Source organism: Trachurus trachurus, assembly GCF_905171665.1.
Source record: "Trachurus trachurus genome assembly, chromosome: 23".
Classification (NCBI taxonomy): domain Eukaryota; kingdom Metazoa; phylum Chordata; class Actinopteri; order Carangiformes; family Carangidae; genus Trachurus; species Trachurus trachurus.
This window is the reverse complement of record NC_139912.1, coordinates 11,637,427-11,661,782: the sequence shown is the minus strand read 5'-3', so window position 1 is coordinate 11,661,782 and position 24,356 is coordinate 11,637,427. Positions and strand designations below refer to the sequence as shown.

The window sequence follows — 24,356 nt, the reverse complement described above, 5'->3', positions numbered from 1 at the left end:
AGACATCACTGAGCATTTTAATTGATTAGCTGATCAATCATCTGACTCAGACACCAGTCAACAAGAGAGTCGATCGATGGGAAGTTTGGGGAGGGGAGAGATGAGACTCAAACATCTGAGCCAACAGAGCCAGGAAGTCAACTCTCTGGAGGTTGAAAAGAAAGCTACCTCTCTATATCTAAGAAGACTTGTACTTTTTAAGCAGGGCTGGATAGGGCGGTGGAGAAGCCTTTGTAAAAATCAATGGGCGTCTGAGTTCAGTCTGCTTTTCTCCAGGTACAAGGGGAGGAAACACTGCATGGATAGAAATGTTTTGACAAGCTGCACAATATATGTACGAGAGCAAAATCTCTCATGAACTACAGCCCTGAAAAGTGGAATTACAAATGTCCTTTTAAAAGCTGTAAAATATATGAAGAAGGTCAGAACCCTTCAACAGCAAGTCATAGAAGGACTACAAAGAAGGCTACCATGCAGACTTCTTTCATTTAACTAACCCTGTGTTGTAAACAAAAATGTTTCAGTACATTTAACCTGCATTTTGAACATTAATTACAAAAAGACAACCTCTCATACCCAGGTCCATGTCAGAGGCCTTTAGGCGGTGTGAGTGTGGGAGGTTCTTGTAGATGGCATCCAGGATCTTCTCCTTCACCTGGCTGATAGTGTCACAGTTCAGCACTTTAACCTGGATCTCTGGGCTCTTCTCGTTCTCTGGATGGATGCAGTTCACCACCTGTAGTAGAGACACACACACAGGGCTGCCACTGTGAGGAGGGGCAAAGCTAAATGCCGTGTTGCTATTTACTTTATTTCGAAGTCAGCTTCGTTCTGGTTTGTCTATGGGTAAGATTTGCTGACATTTTACTAAGTTTATCTAATGCACAAGGTAACAAGTGCAGCATGCTGGTCGAGCTTTGTGTGTTTTTTATTAATAAGGCTGACTTGCATTGGTACTCAGTGGAGCTGCACTGATTTTCAGCTTGCCAAAGGGTCTGAGATTTGCAGGCAGCAAAAGAAAAGATTGTTCACCAGGGAAACTTCTCTCCTCAGAGCTCGAAGAGAAACACCAGCATGCGATCTGAATTGATGAGCAGTAAAGCAGCTAATTATAATATTATTATCATATTCATCAGTTCAGTCAGTATGGCCCTCTGGTGTTGGTGCAAATACTGTACCTGGACTACAGGACAGCATGAATACACATTATAAACGACTGGGTCTATATTGTGGAAAATGTGCTGGGTGAGTGGAGTACTGGAGATTCAGTTACAAAAGGCCAATCTGTGGAACATTTTAAGGATGTTTTCCCCTATCACAGTTCACTATGGACATTTGACAGAGTATGCAAATCAGTACTCCTAGGATGTGGACTACAAATGGATGACAGAAGGACTAAACAGCATCTGAGTTTCCCCTGCTGAAACTAACAGATCACAGTGGAGAGGGGACAACAACAGACAGACTCAGGGAATAAATGAGAGGTTCCTGAAGGGGAGAGTGTTATCGTCTCTCTGCTTGTGCAGATACATACACATGCATAATCTCCTTCTTTCCTCCTCATCCCTAAGCCCTGCTCTTTTCTTTCTTGACAGCTCTAGTCTCAACAGGAAGTGAGGTCGCAACTCCTGTGCCCCTTGCATGTCAAGCGTAACAGCGACAACTTTATGTCCCGTTGCACATCTCATGACCGGCAACCCATATCCACCCTTTTTCCCTCCTCTTGTCCCTGAAAGCATATTAAGTGTCCCCTTTCAGCCCTTTTAGCCCGAGGACCCCTGGGCAGGTGAACCCCTTACCAGCGTCTTGTAGTCAATCTGCTGTCTGATGAGCTTGTCCTCACTGAGCGAGTAGCGCGCCTCTCCTGTGATGGAGTCAATGGGGCCTTTCTCCATCTGCTGCTTGATGGCACAGAAGAGGGAGAAGAGAGGCTCGCCTGCACACTCCTGAAAAGAGGTTTGAGGAGAAAGGAACAGGGAGAAAGTTTGGAGGGAGTGAGAAACTTTGAAGCCATTTCTACAGTCAACTCACTGATATACTGACACTGACAGCATAGTTAATAATGTCTGAGAAAATATCTATCGAGAATGTAGTAGTTGCTTTTTCTAATGTTTTTTTCCAGGCTGCTTTTCCTCCGAAAGTTGCTGAGCAGGACTTATTTAACACTATGTCCCAAACTCTATCGTCCCTCTAAATTAAACTAAATTGTAGCACCTATCGATACATAAACTTTGCTGAAATGATGCTGGAGTTTGGGAAGGGTTTGATGGATAAACTGTGAAAAACACCATAAAAGCCACCCCAAAAGAAACACTGCTGTTTATCAAACTGAAGAGATTGGCCTTCTGTCATTTTTTATTCTCCTCCCAGCTGCAGTGAAAGGATGGGTCGAGGGATGGAGGAGAAAAACAGGATGACGGTGACATTTTCTTCACTCAAGGCAAGGAGTGGTGACACACTGGTGACGTATTAAGTAAAACCTACTTCCCTGCAACGGCCTATTGACATTTTCGCATGAATGCGTGCTGAAATAAAACAATTCTCTACTAGACGATAAAGATGATTTTTAATTAAGCAATTGCAAAAGTAAAACCTTATGAATATCATAAAAATTATATTTCCTGAGCTCAAACTATGCATTGTATATCAGGCATGTATCTTGTTCATAAAGGTTTACTTTAAATATAGGCTGTGGCTCAAAGTCCTACAGTATGTCCTATGAAGAAAACCAATTAATAAAAAAAAAGAATGTACGACAAATGGCTTTCAACTGTAATATGCTCAATTACTATTGAAATTATAAACTTATTACATCTACAAAACAAACAAACTGGTAGCAATTTTTCCTAAAAATGTAAAAAATTTATAATAGTTAGAAAAGTCACCTTCAGAAACTTGTAGAGGAGGAAGGTAAACCAGTTGGTCAGCATTTTCTCTGCGACAGACTCAGTCCTGCAAACAGACAGACATAGCATATAATGAACATATGATCCCCCACACTCTTATTACCATCACAAATATTCAACACCATCATCAAATATTCTGCTAAAATTGGTGACCGCCGCTAATGAATAGGCTTTCGTTACACAAACATAATTGCGCAGACATGAATTGAGAGGGCCTTTACACATGCTATATGATGGCCTTTCAGACAATCTTTCAGCTGGCTTTTATGCTCAGGCACGCCGAGGGCAGCTTGCCTACGGTGGCGGGGATTTTAATATGAGGCAAAGCAATTAAAAGCCTTTATTTGATCCCCGTGGATTGATGTCGTTAGGGGCTGGAGCAGCTCTGTAATAACACTGGCCTCATTATCAAGCGCTCCCTAGCCTATTCACTGGACTAACACTCGATCCGTGCACAATAGAAAGTGAATGAATACATCTCCCTCTCTTTCTCCGCCTGGCATCCATGCTCCACTGGTGTGGCAAAATGGTGTGTATCTGCATTTGTGTGTATGTGTGCCTGTGTGTATGTGTTGACCTGGGCCAACAGTGTGAATGATCCCGTGTGAATGACTAATATGCATACATAATAACAACAGCGGTGGTGGCGAGGGGAAAGGGAGGAGAGGCGAGGATCGGATATCCTTTGACAGCAACCTTCTTGGCCAGCAGCAGGGGTGTGTGGGTAATCTGTCAGAACACCTCAAACACACACACCCCCATACCCCTCCCTCTGCTTTCAATGAGCAACTACCATAGGCATCAATATTTCAGGATTAGTGTCCGTTGTGCCTGTGTGTTTGTGTGTGCGTGCATGCATGCGCGTGCACATGGGTTTTGTCCCAAGTGTTTTCGGCTGCCACCTGCAGCCCTCCCACCTCTTACTATTCAGACAGCCTCTTTAAGGGTCTCCACACTGAGCCGTTTGGGGGGGGGGGTAGGGGGCTTGATGTCTGCTGTGCCAGTGGGCTGGCCTGGCACCCCCTGCCAACACTGGCACAACACCTGGGGGGGATTAACTTCCTGCCTCACACTGTGCCCGCACTTTTATTTTGCCGCCCCTCCTGCCCCTCCTCCGTCCACAGATCCAAGGGTCAACAAGGTCACTTTTCATCTTTCCTTTCAAGTGTCCTTGCTGTCTCTCTCCCTCCCTCTGGCTTCCCCATTCTGGATCTTGTAATAATACACACTTCCAAATTCGCTCCATTTCCACAAATGTAGCCCATCTATCAAAGGGATGAAAGGAGTATGGAGAAAGGAGGTGGTACACTGCAAAAGAAGGAGGGATCAGTGGAAAAAGGAAAATGAAAAAAGGACAAGAAGAAATGTGTGACTGAGTCTGGCCCTTCCTTTTTCCTCTTAAACTTCCTTTTCCTTATTCTCTTCCAATACATAGTGTGTTTGTGTAACTGGACAAGTGCGAGAGTATTTTAAGGCTTGCATGCAAAAAGCACAAATTAATCCCACTGTGTATGTGTTAAATTAATATGTGCACTGACTAGTGTTTATTGTGTGTGTAAGTGTGTGTGTGTGTGTGTGTGTGTGTGTGTGTGTGTGTGTGTGTGTGTGTGTGTGTGTGTGTGTGTGTGTGTGTGTGTGTGTGTGTGTGTGTGTGTGTGCTCCTGGCAGTCAGTGCCAGCCCTGCAGCAGTAATAAGAAGTCTTGGCACAGGCCAGTCTTTGGGGAACCAGGATAAAAATAGCAATGTGATCGAGCTTTAAGATCTAACATGAGCATTTGGTATTACAACTTTCAAACAATCTTCTCTCAAACCTGCTACTCAAAACCCAATCCAACCTATATTTTGGGTTAATGCTACGAAATGTTCGGCGACGCGTTGGCATGGTCAAGCTCGCCTACTTGGCAGCCAGACAGACAGAGGGGCAGTGGGCACTAGATGATCTAGAGCACAGGGAACCTGGCAGGGCTCAGTTTCCCATGATTACCGAGGTAAGGTCGAAGGGAATCCGTGTTTCATCATACATAACTGAGGGTGCCAGTAACATGAATTTGTATACCGTATCTGTATGAAATAGGAACAGAGGACTTATATAATGTAAATCAAGAAAGCCATAACAAAATACAGTGTAATCCTGATCTTCTGCCATATAATCAAACCAAACAGCCTGTCTTTCCTTTGTTGATATTTATTTGGCTTCGAATGATCCCTCATTGCATCAGAATAATGAGGCAGCTACACATTTTCAATTATTTGGAGATATTTTGCAGATTAATCATAAGAGGCGACAAATTCCAATCACAAAACAACCGATCATAAATTGCTTATTTTGCCCAACGAACAATTTCACACATTTAAAAAGAGATGGAAGCAGAGCTTGTTTAGCTGTTTTGTCTGGAGGATGACTCAGACTTTATCAATTATCAAATTTCTTGCCCATGATTTAATCAACTGACTACATACAAATAAATAAAGAGGCCCAAGCTATGAAAAAAAACAAGAAACTTTCTTGTAAAAAGAGGCAATAGTGGTTGTGTTAATCAAACAGTCAGCTGCGTCTGGGAGTCTCACCTGCTTTCAATCACATGTTAAAACGGTACAGCTTCAAGTTAGAATATATTTCCACTTCCCACTCTGGTTCCTGGTAACAGAGTGTCACTAGCTGCTGACGCTGACATTTACTCTATCTGCTGCTCACACACAAACACACAAATCTTCTTTCAACAGTGATTATCATCGTAGTTAAACAAGGGGATGCTTCGCTCTGTGTGATGATTGTGTGTCCACGCTGGAGCCAAAGGAAGGTAGTGATCAACACGAGAACATATTGTGCTTTCATCTTTTGCCCGATATCAGAAGTGTTATTTTGACGCATCAAATATAGCCAAAACAAAATTTAAGGTATTGGAAAGGCTGTTTTAACTCTGCGTGATGTGAAGATGGATGGTGGTGAGGGGAGGCGAGAGAGAGAGAGAGGTGGAGGAATGAAGGGAGGGATGAGAGAAGTTAAAGGAGGAGAATGCAGCAAGGAATGTGACAGATGGTTGCGGAAGGCTCTCGTTAGTTAGCCTGCCTGGTGGAAGTGCTTCAGCACAGGTTGAGATGGGACAGATGGAAGGATGTGTGTTTGTGTGCAGAGAGAGGAAACAGACACACACATGTCCACGCACATACACAGATTTCTTGGAAGAGGAGGCACAGTGTAGCCAGAGGCACCCTGCTCATGCACTTTAAGCATTGATTTGGCAATCAAGAAAACAGACGATCAGAAAGAGGAGAGGAGGAAGAGCCTGGAATATGGATTGAGAGAGAAAGAGAAAGAGATAAAGATAGTGGCAGTGCGACACAAGCGGCAAAAGTGACATAAGCAAGAGCAAACGGGATGAGAGCAGTGGAGAAAAACACTCAAAATGAGCAAACATTGTGAGAGAAAGACAGAGAGAAGAGAAAGACAGAATTTAAGGGAGAGAAGAAGGAGGGAGGGGTGCTATCTTTCCGAGACCAGATTAAGCTTCATCTTCACAGCCTTGTTCCTGTGTATCTGGGCTATTTTCAGCTGCTATCCAAGGACATGCCAGTCAGCCCACACTATGGGGTGGCGTAGCTCGCTCACACTGCCTCATCACATCTGAAATGCATGCTGGGATGCTGAAAGACTAATAAGCACATCCGAGGAGGAAGAATGAGATGAAGACAGTGTGATCTGTGCCCATCGCAACCGTGTGTATGACAAATGGGCAATCAAACTGGGCATGCATTGGTTGTAAACATGTGCTCTGCCTCGAGTGCTGGCAGACCGAGACGGTGTTTTCCCCAGGTTTTCCCTCTCTCTCTCTCTTGATGACAACCAAGAGGCAGAGGAAGAGAAGGAACGTGGGTGATAGAAGACGACATGTTGTATTTGGACTGAGCTTAAAAGAACAGTTGTTGGTCAGTCCCCTGCAGCACTTCAACTGTTTTCCTTGAGAATCTCATTCTGCATTCACAATCAAATCAAAGTCTGACGTGAGATAAGTCCACGATATCTGTGTGTAGCGCTTACAAGGCCCTGGTGACGTGTATGATCAGTGATCAAAGAGATGATCTCACCACCAGCCTCCGTGCCCCAGTAGTCAGCTTTCCTCGCTGGGTGACACAGCTTTGAGTGTCTCCACTGTCCTTGACTACCTCTCCCTGTCTCTGCTGAATGCGCCATCTCTTATGTTGTATCTACTGCCAGGATCAGCGGTTACTCCATTGTTTAGTGGCTGCACCATGCTCACTGAGCTCTGGCTGCAATTAATCATGCCTCCTGCCTGGACAGCATTAATCTCTCTCTGCATCACCAAGTAGAGTCTAAACAGGTTTTCATGAGGTGAATATGTGCACTGTCTTCTGGGCAGTATGATGAACAGCCTTCATTTCAGTCCTCTCTGCATATGCCTGTTGTGTTTCTGTGTGTCTCTTTACTGGCAGAGATGGGCCCTTTCTGTTTTTAGCTGGAGGCAGAATCAGAATTTTAATCGAAACGAGACAAATTAATTTGTTACATGCCTCTCAAATCATTGGGGGTTTTCACGGCTTGACTGAAAACCCTCGAACAAAGCGACATACAATGCACTGTGCCTACATGTATGGATATGTATGCACACAACAGCTGTGAGAGAGCCAGTTTATTCAAGTAACTATAATCATCATATTTACTAAACACCGTGGGCAGGAGGAATAATCACATACAGTGCTGTGTTCAAGTGCAAGCCATTAAAGCTTTGACGACAAATTCAAGGGAGGATTGTGATTGTGCCAGAGTGTGAGCTTTTCAGAGTTTCACTCTCTCCCTTTTTTCATAAATGAGTATTTTTTTTTCCTCTTGAGCTATTTGAAATTGGATTCCCTGCTAATTAATCATAATTATTTTGCTAATGATGTGCATGGCAATGCACTCTGGTGTCTCTGAGACAGAGCCAGCAATTCAAGGTCACACGAGTTAATCCAAACATGTCACAGATCGGGAGCACTGAGTAGCATATCCAGTCCTTGATAGTAAAGGGTTTACATGAGCAGTACAAACCTTTTATATGGATCCCATGCCAAGCATAATACTCCCCTGAATTTAGAAAAGTTTAATGTGCGTGGAAGCTGGTGAATGTTAATATTTAGTGCAGGGCACTGACTTTATATTAGAAAGATAAATAATAAGGAAGATGACTTGGCAAGCATCTGATCTGGTTTGGAATATGCAGCTACATTGAAAACCGTCACTATCAGCTACTTGTTAGACAGTAACAGGAGTAAAGTTAGTCTTTGTACTTCTTTTTGTGTCTGCTTCTTACCTGCGGAGCAGCAGCTTGGGGTGGTTCTTGCTCTCAAGGTTGCGGTCTATGAGGTCAGACAGGAGGTGCTTCAGGACATCAGTCGCATACTCCAACTTGCTCTGTAGCACTGTCATTATAAGTGAGGCCACGTTGCCCCGGTCTCTCATGGAGAAGCCACGCTGGGCCTCCAGAGTGCGAATAAAACACAGCAGGAAGACCTTGTTGTTAATGAGCTGGCCGAAGAGCTTCAGTCCCTTCTCCACTTGCTCTTGGCGGTAACCAGGCACCTTTGAGGAAACAGAAGAAATTTTTACTTGACTAAAACATAAAAAATAACAAGGAGAGAGATAGCCATCAAGAATCTGTGCAATGTAAGATATTAGTCTATATGTCATTCACTGCAATGAAATGCAAACCTAATTAGTCATAGGTTCTTTTGATTGTAATATTAGCTCTCTGCCTCCCTAGTTAATCAAATGCTTTAATTTATTCTGTGATAGAGTAACATCAGGATGATAATGTAAACACAGGTTTAGATTACTATATACTCATTACAAATATTATTTTTAGATCATGTTCATGGATTCATTATCAGCTCAAACACATGAAAATCCCTGCAGTAACAGTTAATACATCTGTCATCATAAATAAGATGGAGAAAGATGGTGAGAAATGGAAAGAGAAAAGGGAAAAAAAGGAAGAATCTGTGGAGATAAGGAGTTTAACATCTTCAAGCCTTTGTTACGTTTAGTCTGAAGGTTGAGAGTAAAGGCAGGAAAACACTAAGCCTCTGGAGGGAATGTTTATTACTTTGATGGTGCTGTGTTCCACACTAATGCAAGTTGAAAGGGAGTGCAGAGATGTGAATTCCCCTCGTCTGAGCCCAGAATGTCCCTGCACCATTTATACTAGTCACTTGCCGCGCATTCTTCCCTTTATGTTTTTTTTTTCATATATAGCACCTATGGAGATTATGTTTTGTGCTTTTTTTTTTCTAAATCTGTCAAGAGCACTCGTGCTAAGACAAAATCTCTTTGCGCCCAATGCAGCTGTCAACCAGCATATGTTCTGTCTTTTTACCTTTCCTACAGGAGCCCCCTTGTAATCTGCTGGGAGCTATTGTTAAGTTGCAAGTCTAATTTCATACCACTTGACAAGATTTGTACAGCATGTGTGTGTGCTATGTGTGTTTCTGCATTTGCTTTTTTTTGGTGCATGTAAGTGCACATGGAAATCTGGGAAAACTCTGAGCCATGTGTGTACATGTGCATGTTTTCAGCCTTTTGTCTAGACCCCAATGTATTTTATGGGTTCAGGTCTCAAAATATGTTTTGGGCAGGACAATAAAACAGTTGTCTCTTAGGATTATAGAGAGACAGTGCATAAAAACAAAAAAATGACCTGAGCTACAGACAATTTCCATGGGAACCCTTTAATGCTCGAGTTGACAGGAAGAGCAGTAAAATGACAAGGACTGCTGAAACTGAATTGTTTCTGTAAAGATCAAGAGGGAAGAGGGAAATATAATGGCAGGAAAAAACACATCATACAAAAGCAGATAGCAAAATGGGATTCTGTGTAAAGTGAAATCGTTGGGAAAATAGAAGGAAAGGAAGTGATTTTCACTGCTAAGAATAAACCTCGACGGTTACAAGGAACAAATAAAATGTCAAGAAGCAAGCTCAAGCTGACACATGCCAGAGTATATTTTAATATCTTTCTGTATGTAATCTCTCTTTAACTGAGTGCCTGGGATGTTAAATATTTCATTACTGAGTAAACTTCCCACGGCTTCAGTAAACCTCGACAGGCTTTCCATCACCTGTGCTATTTCTATCAGTCTCCAGCTTCACAGTCAAAAACTTGCCTTTAAATTCACCGGCACATCAATAACAATTAAGCAGCTATCATCCGCCTAGGACAAGCCCGCTGCTTTCTTCATTAGGCTCCTATTCCATATTATACTCCTCATACAGTTCGACATTTATACCAATTAAAACATAATTAATATTGCTTATTACTGGGAAATTTTCATCAGGGATAGAGTGGCCAACCCTGAGGGCAGTGAAATGGGGGTCCATCATTCTCTTAATGAAACAAGACGACCTGCTCAATTACGGCTGTCTATCAATGTCACCACTGGGGATAAATGACTTGATTTTTTTTTCTTTTGCTTTTCTCCCTCTGATTGACTTTTAATTTGTTTTTGAGGTGGAGAGAGAAAACGGTGCAGCGTCTCATGTCGTTAGAGTCATTAATGAGAGCGCGCTCTTGATTTGAGGCCTGCCTTGTTTGTTTTTAAAAAAAAGTGTGGTGGTCGGCTGTCAAACGGATTTTGTTTACCACACACCAACACAAACAACATCGACGTCAATTTCACCCACTGTGACCCACCGCAATGTTAATTTGCTTGCTCATTTTGCATTTCTTTCAAATAAGGCTAATTGCATTGTCACTGTTATTTGATAGAGACTTAAGAACAGGTACACAAACTAGAACCATTTACACTATTTAACAGCACAAGTGGTAGTAAAGAACATTAACTAAGTGAGAATTGGTCACATCTTCTGCCCATACAACTGATGGATTCCTGATTGGTAGAAATGGTATAAATACTGTATCTATCCTTAAACATGGTGGTGTGAACGTTGGATTCAAAATTGTATGTACAAACACGTATCTTATACCTGCAGAATGTGAAGCCATTTTATCAGAGCACTGTTTTCTCTACCTACAAAAAACAACAACAACAACAAAAAATCTGTGAAATGCTCCACATACCTCCAGGTCTCTCAACACAGGATGTTCCTCGATTCCTGGGAAGAGGACCCTCATGGTGTAGGTCCTGTAGTCTAAGAAAGGGATTCCTGCACCATCCAGATCACTGGTCAGCTCATGGATATCTGTCTGGAGCTCTGCAAAAGCTGATGGATAAAACAGATATTTAGGGGAATGATCTGATGATATGTATTTGGGTCAAATGAACAACCCAGCATTCTGGGTTAAATGGGAAAACCCAGCACTTGGGTCAAGCCAACCCAGCATGTGTTCTGTCCCACTGTGTGTAGTGACATTTTGATCTGAATGTTCTTGGTTAAGCAGAGTAAATAAATAATCCAAAACGTTTCGAACATTTCCAGGTAGAAAATTGGATCTCTTGAGGTAGAAACACTCACTTATATCTCCTGTGTATAAGCACTAGGCTCCTTACCCTCTTTGCACTCCAGTGCCACACGTGACTCCAGGTTGTCCATCTGCATCTGCAGCCTCTTCAAGGTCAGGTCACTCTCACGAGACTTACGCTTATAGGCAATGAGCACCACCACGATGAAGAGGATGAGCAGGGCTCCAGCTGCAGCAATGCCAATGATTGCTGTGCTGCTCAGCGGGCTGTCGGATGTGATGTGGACCACACCTGGGGAGAACTCGATACCACCCACACGTGCCTGATGATAATGAAAAATAAAAAGTCAGATCATAATTGCTGCATGCATGTGCTATACATAAATGTACAAAGTACTTCCTTGAAAGGCTTTCACAGAGAAGGGCCATATGTTAGTACCTCGTGTGGATACTTAAAAGATGAGACAAGTGGTTGAGTGTACCAGAGCTATAATCAGAGAGCAGCTTCACTCAAATATCACTTCAGCAATAACACTTGGAGAAGGTTCAATAATTTTGACTCTTTAGAGAGGAAGAAATAAGTTGTGATCAAACACACAAGGAAGTATGGCATTTTTCAAGGAAAAAATATATCACAAATATTTATTTACTTTAACATAATATACCGTCTGGGAATCAATTTCAGGTCTTTGAAACATTTCTCCGTCTTGAAAATCAAGATGAAAGCTCAGGCAGTCAGACATATCGATTTGCCATTTCAGTGTGTGTAAACACTTTTGTTTATTCATGCATCTACTAATTGTTTTGCATCAATGTGTCCGTCTCTTTCTGTGACGCTACATCTACAGTACAGTAGGTGGTAACATCAGGAAGCGCTTCATTCAAAGTGGGCCCTCTTAAAACCACAAATGGAATCTTTATTGAGTTTGCTGGGGCCCTAATCCCTCTTATTGAAGGCTTATTTGTTTGTCTTTTGTCTGCTTGTGGGCAGTAACAGGAACCACACAGCTGATTGGATTAGGGCTCTAGTCTGTCTGGAAATGGACAAGGAGATAGATAGAAAACAACAGAAGGAATGTTCGTCTGTCTGTCAAACTGCCAGTCAATTTGTAGGTCTGCCTGCCTTCTCAACCATAGCCAGTCTATCTGTCATGTCTTTCTCTCTGTCTGTGTGTGTGTGTGTGTCTGTCTGTCTGTCTGTGTTGTGTGTGTCTCATCTTCGTGGATCACGTGCTGCAGCACTCACCAAGACTTTGTGTCGACCCGTCAGGTTGGGGGACTCGCAGAGCAGCTGGGTCTCTGACACCGTTAACATGCAGGGTTTCTCTCCAATCAGAACAGTGTAATTCAGCTTTCCATTCCCACTATTGGTTGGTGGAAGGAAGTTCCGCCCCTGCAGGAGAGAGATCACACATGCTTAGTGTTTGTAGTACCAAAGGGAGGGATTTGAGGTCAAAGAAAACATTTATATCTAGACTTATACGATAGAATTACATAAATGATCTACGTACAGTTATTAAACCAAGAGACAGATGAGTATAGGCAGAGGACACTATATAAATCAAGCAGTACCATCATGATACAATTCCACAAAAATCCATAAATAATAACACTAGATTGTAAATACGTATGGATGGATGATATCGATCCCCCTACCTTCAGTATAATAGGTGATCCAGGTTTAAGCTCCAGCACGCCAGACACACTGAGAGGCTCAAATTCAGGATTCGGGTAGTAAATAAAATTGGTGGTGTTGAGTGCCATCAGAGCCTGCACGTCATCCAATTTGAAGCCAAACTCATTGGGTCTTTCAGGCACCTCTTGATGTCTGGCCAGGCTGATGGGCAGCTCTGGGGCTTGACAGAGCATGGATGTGGGGCTCAGCACCTGGCACAACTGAGAGAAGAAATATTGATGAATGACCATATCTTCTGAAAATTAAAAAAACTAAAAAAATTTAGTCGAAATAATCAAATTTGCATATTTTTTCATACATTTTCCCAGCTGGATCTCAATATATGTAAATCCAAACTTCTGACTAAGTTCCCTGTTCCCTCATTTGCCTCCTTGCAAACCTCTATCACACTGGGTCTTGAAAATGTGCCAACCACATGCCAAGCCATCCCATCAACAGTCATTAGGGTGAATCTTTTAAGTTACAGATTTACATCTCACTAAGCCCATCGGAGACGCGATTCAAACTCACAGCTTCTCCATTTCAGAAAGTGCAAAGAGAACCTGTTGGAGTATTTTCCTCAAAGAAAGCCCTAAAATGAGGTGCAGTTACAGAGCCGGTGCAGTCTCCCCACAATCAGGCTTTGATGAGTGAAGATTCAGGAGTGATAACTAGGTCTTACCCTTCCTTCATTTCCAGAAAGACACCCCCACCCTCTCATCACTTCTTTATCCCCTTTCCCGGTATTCCTCCCTGTGATCTTTTCTTCTGTCACACGCACTCATTCACTCACTCATCTCTCTCCATACCACTTTCCTACTCAATTACACTGCCTTATAAATTTTTTGTATCTTGTCTCACTCTTTTTTTTTCCTCCTTTGGCTTTGCCGCAGACTCATTTCACAAGTGATGTGATTTAAATTCTTTATTTGTTCTTTATTCACGTCTCAAAGTCAGCTCTGTAAACAAAGACAGATTGTCCAATTGGTCATTGTCATGTCACAGGCCCTTCAATATCCCTCTAACGTCCCCATTCCTCTCTGTCTGTCAGGGCATTGACAAATCAACCACTTGCGCAGGGTTTATTCACAGAGATTTCTGTCTCATTCGCAGCCTTTTCACATTTCCACAGTAACCTCTGCCATGCAGCCACTCAAACTATTGCCTGTCACTCTAATTGGCTCCTTGAACATCAAACTTGACAAATCCTGCATGGCCTTCAGGACATCACTGACATGTATCTTGTCTCTCTACAGGGAAGAAAGATATTGTAAAATATAACAAACAAACAAAAAAACGGAATAATAATAATCCTGTCTATGCATAAGTGTTGTCTGAAATACAGTAGATTTGGATTTGATTCTGCTTTATCTCAGCTTCCCACTCATCCAGTGTAAAAACAGAGCTGTGTAAATAAGCAGTATGGGAAATTATCTGTTGGCACATTTATTTATGTTGGTTCAAAGTACAAGCTGAAAGTACAGTAGTTTGTGACACAAAGCCCATTAATGTGAGCACAGATGTTAAACGCAGTGCAAGCTCATGCTCAAATGGATCATGGAGATAGCTTTACTACCCATTGTTACTCCCTCTTCTTTCAATCAGATCACAGGGATCCTTGTATGGCTTTATCTACCCTCCCTTGGGTAAAAGGGTGAATAGAGGATAAAAGAATTTGATAAGGGCCAATCTCTGTGGTTTTTAGTTCAGTGTCACGACTTCTCTATTGTTACAAAGGTGTGGAGAGGAATTACATCATTCCCTTTAAATTCGCCTGCAACCTGTTGATTTTGACTACGTCCTCTCTGTGTTTTTCCTTGACCCATTTACCTAGAAGTGGCATTAAAGAATTGAGTCATGCTCTAGAAAAAAAAAATCACTGACATTTACAATGGCTGACTTCTTTTGCTATCTAGGGAAATTAGGTACTTAGAAACACCGGTGGTGGTGCAGATAGTTCATCGTGTTCATTTAATTCAGTCAGTCAGTTTACTTTACTTTGACTGATGCACAAAAGTAAAACACGTATTAGACAAAATGCAAATTCAAATATTAAAATCTCACACATATATTACACAGAAAAAAAACTTTTTTTTTCATACACAAATAAAGGGATACAAAAAACACAAAACAATTAAATTTACCAAGTAAACCAAAAGGCAGTTCATTTCATCCTCAATACTGTCAGTTTGCATACACTTACATTGAGGGTCTCAAGGCTGTTGTATTTGGCTCTGATGAGTGGGGTCTGAATGATGTCCAGGTTAGTTCCTGTCACTGTCACTGGAGTGTGTCCACTATAAGAGAGACAAATGATTGACAACAAGGTAAAAGGGAGACCTAGTAATATGGCCATTATGGTCATATGAATAACTGGGAGTGACACTGACGTATGGACATAAGCCCAGACTGCTGATGCAACGGTATGTTGACAGAGACGATTGATTATTTAATATTTGGTGTTGATTTTTTCCCCTTGCACCATACCTGTAGATGCTCCACTCAGGCTCTATCTTCGTGATTGTGGGATCCTCCACGTACTCAAACCGCAGGTCTCTCTGGAGATGAGCCCTGTCTATGCTCACAGACACGGACACGTTTCCATAGCCATGCAGGGAGGCGTGGGTTCGGCAGGTGAGCCACTGGCCACCCCTCCTAATAGTCAAGATGGGATGAAGCATTAGTTGCGTGCACAGTAATTGATTTGTCAGCCTTATTCTGTATGACCCTCAAAAAGGAACAAAGGGGGCAGACTCTTTTAATTATCTAACATTGTTTTTGATTAACCAGTACACCACATTGTGTAGTCACACAGGAGTCATCTACTTAGTTGTTGATCCAGACTACCAAAAGATTAAAAAACCAATAACAATCAAATATTTAAGACGGTTGAATGCTTGGTTAAGTAGACATGGATAGAGAGTTTATTGATTGAACTTTGAATTGTGCATTAATCAGTGGTAAATGGTGGATAACAGTAATACTACATCTTTACCAGCAATTTATTCTATTAGAAAATACCATTTGTAATTCAGCAAAAAATACATTTTAAAAGAAAAAATTCACTGAACAATATTTTAAACATTCCTATTGAAAAAAACTAGGCACAATTCCCTGGTCACAACCATTTTTCTCTCTGCTCAAGTTATTTAACCAGTGTTTCAGTTTATGTGGGAAAAATTATCTAGCGTGTACTTACTATATTTGAGAAACACTGCTTGACTGTGCTGTTAATGGACTGTTTGAATGTAACTGGTATGGTCAGTTCTGGCTTGTTCCCCACTAACCTGAGATAAGTGCATGGCTGGTCCTTAAACATGATTGACACATTGCTCCCAGCATCGAGGTGGCTGCCGGTGATGTTGACAATGGTTCCTCCTGAGACCGGCCCTCGACTGGGCTTGAGGTTGAGAATCCGTGGGATCTGGAGAAAAGGCAGGGTCAAAAGTCAAATTGAATCAAAGTAGCAAAATAAATGATGCATAACAATGAACTGCTTAAATGCCCTAGAGACAATGGGCTGTCTTAAATGTACAGGGTATAAACGTTGATCCGTTAAGATGAACTGGAGTCTTGTAGTATTCAAAGTATAGGAATAATTAAATAAATAAGACGGGTGGAAAACATATAGGCTAGTTAAACTTAAACACGCTTTCTACCATAATTGGAAAATGATTTCTAAAATCAGAGGCTGAGACACACATGAATGAATCTATGCTTGTTATTAGACTAAAAATGTGGACTCTAAAAACATAAATAAACTGAATGAGCATTCTCGGCTGAAAAGGCCCCTGGGTGTTGATGTAAACGTGAACTGACTAATCCCACTTACATACACTATACAGCGGTGGAAATCTTTCAAATTAAATTGACACAGCAGCAGCTAATGTAGTCCACTGGAAGCTGAAGCTACAGTAAATCCGCCTCCATCCAGTTCATTTGGCCTCCTTATAATCTCATCTCTAGCCTACTGTGTAGTGTGACATCTAGACCTAACATCATATAATCCTCTACAAGGACCCCATTGAGAAATAAACCTCGGCCAGCACCCATTAACGGATGGCAGTAAAAACGATAACACTGCATAAAACGAGTACATAATGGCAACAACTGCAAATTTATTTCCGACCACGTGTGCGCGTGTGTGAGAGTAATGCTGATTAATTGTGTGTAGAGTAAGAGTCGAAACAACAACGAACAAGTGTTGATTTTGTTTTTATGCGTTCATGGCAGAAAGATGTTTTTATAATCATCAGTGTTTCTTCCTCGTTCTCTGCTCATTAGTGACTGTCAGTCATGTCTCACTGCTGACACATGCATGAGAGAAATGCCAAAAGGGAGTACAGCTCTTAGTGAGAACCACACATGTTAAGTCGCAGCCAAGTACACACTACAAGGAAACTGACATGTACATATAGAATTAACACAGTAGGTGAGAACGCAGACCAACAATCAGTGAGGCGCTAACATGCAAAGGGTGACATATGGAGTGCAGTTTTTCTTCTTGCAAATTGGCAAAAGAGGCAGTAATAATTCCAACATCCGACGCCTTTTAACCATCTAGCCTCTTTAACCTTTAAAGGTTCTACATGTTTATACAAAAAGGACAAGAGTTGAAAATAGAAACTCACCACAAAATAGTAGTACTTGGAGGAATTTGCTGTGAATTCTGCTATGCATTCTCCAACGCCCACACAGACCTGCACATGCCCGGTATACTGGCTCTTCTCTGCTTTACCCATCTCACATACAATCCTGGAAACACATTGGCATTATTGTAGGACAAATACAAAAAAACACATGGAGAGGTATATACAGATATGCAAAAAACAACAAAAACACATGTAACAATCCCTGGAAGACGCTGCTGTGATTCTCAATGCCATTGTGTAAAGAGCGATTAGGCAATAAGGATGAATCCAAACCTATGTTAAATCCTCAGTAAAATAATATAGTATTTGGCAGTGGCTTCACCTCCCATGCTCTGCCAACTTGTGGGAGAGAAGGAAAAAGTCTTCATCCTTTTACATATGACCTCAAATACAGCTACTTCTTCTGCTGGGTCAGCGTTTGCTTAGAAAGTGCTGGCACATAACTTACTTTCTTAGCAGAAGCAGCACTGGCTCTGTTGATAAGCCAACTTTAAACTAGTTTAAAATAATTTGATAAACGCCACCTGTAAGGAATCAAAGCACTGGATTAAACTCAAATGTCAAGTAAATGTAAACTCCCAAACTTTCTAGAATGATTATGAGGCTGTGTGGGTGTGTGTATGTGTGTGTTTTGAGTATGTGCTGCTATGAAATATGAAAGCCTGGGTTCTCCTCTGTTGCTCTCAGCAGTACACATGCAAGTCTATTGTACTGTATGTGCACTGCTGTGACTTGACATTAAATCAAACTCCATTTTCTGCCTGTCTTGCATTAGTTTATCAGTTTTTTTATTGTCTCTTGTTCCTCTCTTTTGCTCTTGCTGCCTTACACTCACAGAAAACACTTGCACATAAACATCCTGAGGTGAGTGGTCTGACTCATTTGGTTGGCATGGCTGGCTTGTTATATCTCTGTCATGTGGCCAACACAGGTAACACAGCGTTGTGTCTGTGTGTGACTCGAGTTTCTTGGTCCCTGAAGGGCCTCAAGTGTTCAGCTGTCAGAGTGCTTTCAGTGGGATTATGGCAAAAGCAGAAACACGATGCTGAATTTATCATTTAATTTGCTGCTGTTTTAAAATGTAGTTTGATGGCTCCCCATGGTTCTAGTACAGCTGGAAAACACTGAAGTCATTCATTTTGGTTGACAGAATAGTAAATTATTGTGCAGCAAAGATAATTATACCTTGTAATTATCACTATAGAAGCTATTTATAGCTACTATAAATTGGCTGCTGCTGGCGCTTACTGCTCTGCGGGGATGTCAGTTGAGAATGACAAGGTGCAAATGTGTTGTTTACTACTTGGTGCTGCCGTTGTTATAGAATCAGGCATCAATGTAGAAGGTGACTTACTGTTCAGCAGGGATGTAGCCCTCACGTATAGGAGTGCAGTCCACTCCGGCCACCTTCACGTTATCCTGAATCTCTCTGAACTCCAACCCCAGGTTCTCACCACGGATGGTAACGAGCGTGCCGCCCTCCCTGGGACCCCGCAGGGGTGTGATCTGTCGAGATTCAAATCAAGACGATGATGATTTTGGAGATTTGCTTTTGTTTGTTTTCCTAAACAAAGAGCAATCAGTACATTGCGCAACACATTCTACTTGCAACATGAGGCATGATCAAAATCAGTACATCCATGTTATACATTATAATCATCATAAGAGAGTTTGTTTAAGTGGTGGCTAAGTAGGAATGGCTGTTTACTGGTGTGTGACTATAAACTCCTACTCAAACATATTTTAGCCAAAATTATGTGGTGTGAGATGAAGAGTGTTAGCGGCCACCAGCCAGTCAGACTGCAATGATTCCACTTTTAGTGTTTTAGTTCATGTATAACGACTGTATTGACAAAGGCTCTCCTCAGAAGCAATACTCAGGTATGGAAGGACAAAAGGGTGAAGAGTGATCGCCATTTATTATGATTCATTTCTTCCCAAATGCTTGGGAAGTGTATCCGTCATGTTATGTAACCGTCAGAGTAGGGAAGAGGGTGGGAGAGACGGCTGCAGAATAGAGACCATAAACGACAAAATAATAGCTACAGTGACAGCTAAGGGGTCAAGACTCAGGGTCAAGGGACTGTCATTTCTCAATCCTGCATTCAATGAAACCCTCAACAATCTATTACATAAGATTAACTTAAAACCTGGGCATTAGGTGACATCTTTGCAGTAATCACTGCCCTTTGATTTATCAGTAACATCTCTCACTGTTGATGAGGAGGTTCCAACATCCATCAACACCTTCCTCACACAATTACTTTTTGGCCACTGAGTGTGTCACAGTGTGTGAGTGTGTGTATGTGTACACATCATCAGGCCAGCCCAGATGGATGGATGTTAGAGACGGACACAGAATGGTCTGTCCCTATCTGTCTCTGCCAAATAGAAGTCCTCCATGCTGCAGGCAGAGGCCCAGCTTTAATGGTGCTGTGTCACCACTCCCTTGAAAAATAGTGATCCCAAGGATTTCCACCGAGGCTCAGACTCTCATTGTTTTACTGCTCAGTTTATACTTGTGCGTGACCCCCTGTGGTGCTCACAGGTAGAGTGCTCAGTGAGTGTCTGTGTGGCCTTATCTCATGGCTTGAAGCTCTTTCACACTGTAATGTGATAATCCCTCTGTTACGACTGCATGTGCATCAAAAGGTTTTAATTTTACTATTTGATTATTTTTCAAAGAAGTGGAATTTTGCAGCAAACTGAAGCAGTCGGGCTTGAAAGGAAGCAGTCAGTCGAATGACAGAAGCAGGCTCAAGCCAGGTCACGCACAACACAAGTCCTGTGGCTGTCATGTGGGAGATATCGTTATCGTACGGTTCAATGTCTGATTAATAAGGCTCCCTGCTGATGTCTTAATGAAAAAAAGAACCTTCTGGGAATGGAGCTACAATACATCCAATTAAAAAGATTGCGCACAATGCTTCGTGGCTTTCCATTTATTAGCAAACATGGAGGATGGAGAGGGAGAGAAACTTATAGAGAAATAGTGAAGGAGATGGTAGGGGCGAAAGAATGAAAGAGAGAGAGAGAGAGAGGGAGGGATGCAATGAGGCGTTGATTAGATTTGTGACTTTGACAAGATAATTGACGGTTGGGTAGAAGCAAACACTTAATCACTTCTCCCTCTCTCGCCCTTTCTTTTTCCATCTCTCCATGTGAGTCTCTCCCCCTCATATTGTTGATGGGAGATGTCATTATAATGAAGCGTATTAGAATGCATTAGGGCCCTGGTCGTCTTGGAAAAGTCCTCACTTCTCACCCGCTGACAGTTTTTATGGGGGACGTGAGAAGGCTGCAATATGTCCCTGCTGCAGCCTCAGGCATGTAAGGAGAAATACAGGGCCCATCTCCAGGAATAAATCCACTGTTCAGGCTGAAGACAAACACTGGAGCGGAGGAATAATAGAGTGCAACCGACTGATCCAGACTCTTTAATAAGTGGAACGAGGGACAAAATATCATCATCTTTTCTTCACCTTCCTCAAGTGTTGATTTGATTTCACCTGGATAATAATAATCACAGTTTTAGGTTATCATTGAGAAGAAGAGAAGGTCAGGTGACTCAGTTCACTGTTCTGAAGATATCTACGTCCTTAAACTCCTCTGTCTCCTTCTCCTGTCTGACTGCTTTGTATTCCTTACCTAAAAAGATCAGTTTCATGGTGTAAGGTCAGGAGAAATCTATCAGATTTGGGGCCAAATCTCCACCAAGGTCAACCACTTATCTGTATGCTGGTGGATCTAAGGTGCCATAAGGAGAGGAAACGAGAGAAGGGATTACACTTTCATTCCTGTATCATTCTTCCCTCTCTCTGTCCAAACCCATCACTCCCCAGGACACCGAAGGGGATTCCCTTCTCTTTTTTATTCACGCTTTGCTTCATCCCTTCAGCTCTAGTCAGTCACCATCTGCTCCTAACACTCCTCCTTGGGAAAAGGATGCAGAGGGGACACTTACATCCATCATGGGGGGAAAAAAAGAGGAGGGGGTAAGTTGGGGGTCATCTTCCACCCCTTCAGCCTCTTGCGGCTCTATCCTGGTTAACTCTACCCATATGTCACCACACCTCTCTTCCGTGTGAACCCAATCCATCCTCCTTGCTCTTCATCTGGGCATCTTTCCATCCATCTTTTCCTTTGTATCATCTTATCCTTCATCTCACCTTACCCCCGCTTCTATTGCCCCTTGTATACGTCTTGCACAAGTCAAGTCTATTTGCCTCACACTGTGTTCATGGTTTTCCGGAGCATGCTGGGTTAAATGGGTGGTTCGCGTGAACATCTGTGCAGAGTTGATTGATAACTAGAAAGAGTGAAGATGATTTGTCTCTTTCTAAGGCCTTGTATGGACCATCTGAGTGTTACCACACTGAAAGTAAGAGAGGAGTTGATTTCCACAAGAAATAAACACTATCTCACTCTAAGAAAAGACATCTAAAATACCTCTTCACATGATTGCTGTAATTCAAGTATGGCATTATCATCATGTTAAATGTGTGAGAGAAATATATTATTCTTGCTGTCAAACTGAATGGCTGATGGTGACTCAGCCTGTGCTATTATGTTGAAATGATCAGCTGTCAAGTTGTCTGAGCTTTGCTGAGTAGGCTATAAGTATGTTACCATCAGTGCACTGTAATTAAGGTATGTACGTATAAAAACTTACACTGATGTTGGCCTTGTTTCACTCATATTGTTGGTTATGTGTTAAGTGAACTGTTTTTGTGGATGTATTGTGATACTGATGCATGTGTTGTCTCACCTGTGTGATCCGTGGATGGGTGCACTTGCTGTTGATGCCATTGTGCTCCAGCCACTGGTTCTCAGGATGGGGGCAGTGTTGCTTGAGGGTGCAGCGGTTCTCTCCTTTACACCAGACACACCCAAACAGCGGGTCTGCCTTCAGACACAAACCGCAGCTTCCTCGCTGGGCGTCGCATTTGTACAGATGGACTGTGCAGGAGGGATGGGTGATGGGAGAAGGTAACGGCACAAGGGGAAGAGGAGGAGGAGAAGAAAAAAAGAGATGAGAAACCTCTGTACAAATGATTACGGAGCTGTGAATGCATGTCAAATTATCTTGGGAATGAGCCTCTAAAATGATGGACAAACACACACAACAAACTACAATTGGGGTTGTTTACTCATATCGCTCAATGTCTGTCAGCCACTGTTTGAATATGCAAACAACAAACTCAAAATTCTGAAAGAGACATTTGCTGATATCTTTGTCTCATTATCTCTATCTATCTATCATCATCCCTGTACACTCCCCCTCTCCCTGTCTCTCTGAGGTTCCCACACTGCTGCCGCCTCTTGCCTGTGCTCACCCACGACACGTTTAACATATCATCTCCATGGCAACGGGCCAACCATTTTCTTTTTAATTGTGATTAGAGGCATGTGTGATCTGTCCATCAAGTGATGCCCTGGGAGCTGCCTCCTCCACAGGCAAACAAAGGTAGGAGGAGGACAGAGGAGGACTCCACTTCATGCACCCTCCGCTCTTTCTAGAACTTTGCTGCTTCTCCTTCTTCTCTACATTTGTGCTCGAGGATATGTCTTGTACAGTCTATCTGACTCAGGCGCACAACTGGAAACACACACAAACACTGTACAAACTTTGCCTTGCAGCACAGTGTCATGTTGCACATCATCCACATTTTCACAATTTGCTTCTTATACGCCTCACTCCACTGCCTTTGGTTAAAATGAGTTGTTTTCCTGTCAGGAAACTACAACCCCCAGCATGCTGCTGTTTTCCTAACCCAGCATGGTACACTCAGTGTCGGATCGCCAGTGGCCAAACTGAATCAAGCTCAGCAGCTGAATGCTGAGTGCTTAAAAATTTAGCACTTAACTGTCATTCCTCATATACAGAGAGTAGATGGAGAGTTACATAGAGAAAAGATAGGTAGAGAAATAAATCCTATAGATGAATAAGAAATTAGCTTTGCTTACTCAGATTTATCATTTTAATTTTAGTTTTCATTATACTGTATGTTGGATATTTATTTGCTCAGCTGTACGTTGGCCAATGATTCTCCTGTGTAATCTACGCTAGTAAAGAACATTGAATTGTTGAGATGAGAGACATGAAATGAAAGCATGAGGGAGGCGATGGTGAGAGAGCCTGATAGATTGCCAAACTCCCAGAGCGGTGTTGACAGAGCAAATGAGAGAAACAGATGAAAAGAAATAATATTTGAGAGGAGGCAAGAAAAATAGAAAATGGAGCTGGGCAGAGACAGATGGACAACAGTGAAATGACGGACGGACAGATGGAAGCAGAGGGAGACGGGGAGGCAAAAAGACAGACCTAGAGAAGTAATGTGTAACAGAGGATGTGTTAAAGTTAAACACTCTACACACTAACATCAGAGGAGGGATGCTGCACCTCAGCACACCGCCCGCCTGTTGCCATGGAGACCGGCTCCAAGGGCAACAATGGGGAGGCAGCGGCTTTATGTGTGTCTCCAAGCGAGAGTTTATCACAGACTATGTCGACTAAATATGTGTGTGTGTTTTTTTTTTTACAATACTGGAACAACTATGGAAAAAGTTTATATTGATTCAAGTTTGTGTGTGTGTGTGTGTGTGTGTGTGTGTGTGTGTGTGTGTGTGTGTGTGTGAGTGATTTGAAACCAAATTTTGATTTGGTTTCAGAGTCAGAACCGGGTCTTAGAACTGGGCTCAGGTTAG

At 42.3% G+C, this 24,356-nt stretch overlaps 1 protein-coding gene across 2 annotated transcripts in view; it reads right to left on the bottom strand.

The window, feature by feature from the left end:
* The window catches only part of plxna4 (plexin A4), a 233,008-nt gene that overhangs the window by 24,147 nt on the left and 184,505 nt on the right, over positions 1–24,356 (bottom strand). Inside the window, exons 12-25 of one of the 2 annotated variants that reach the window (XM_083999274.1) lie at positions 22,417–22,607; positions 19,003–19,154; positions 17,628–17,751; positions 16,284–16,420; positions 15,484–15,651; positions 15,200–15,293; positions 12,978–13,217; positions 12,568–12,714; positions 11,410–11,644; positions 10,980–11,122; positions 8,217–8,485; positions 2,886–2,952; positions 1,800–1,946; positions 568–736 (exon numbers count right to left, since the gene is read on the bottom strand). In XM_083999274.1, coding sequence (XP_083855400.1) covers positions 568–736; positions 1,800–1,946; positions 2,886–2,952; positions 8,217–8,485; positions 10,980–11,122; positions 11,410–11,644; positions 12,568–12,714; positions 12,978–13,217; positions 15,200–15,293; positions 15,484–15,651; positions 16,284–16,420; positions 17,628–17,751; positions 19,003–19,154; positions 22,417–22,607 — 2,283 coding nt within the window. The remainder of the gene's footprint in view (positions 1–567; positions 737–1,799; positions 1,947–2,885; positions 2,953–8,216; positions 8,486–10,979; positions 11,123–11,409; positions 11,645–12,567; positions 12,715–12,977; positions 13,218–15,199; positions 15,294–15,483; positions 15,652–16,283; positions 16,421–17,627; positions 17,752–19,002; positions 19,155–22,416; positions 22,608–24,356) is intronic. The other variant, XM_083999275.1, reaches the window with a different exon arrangement.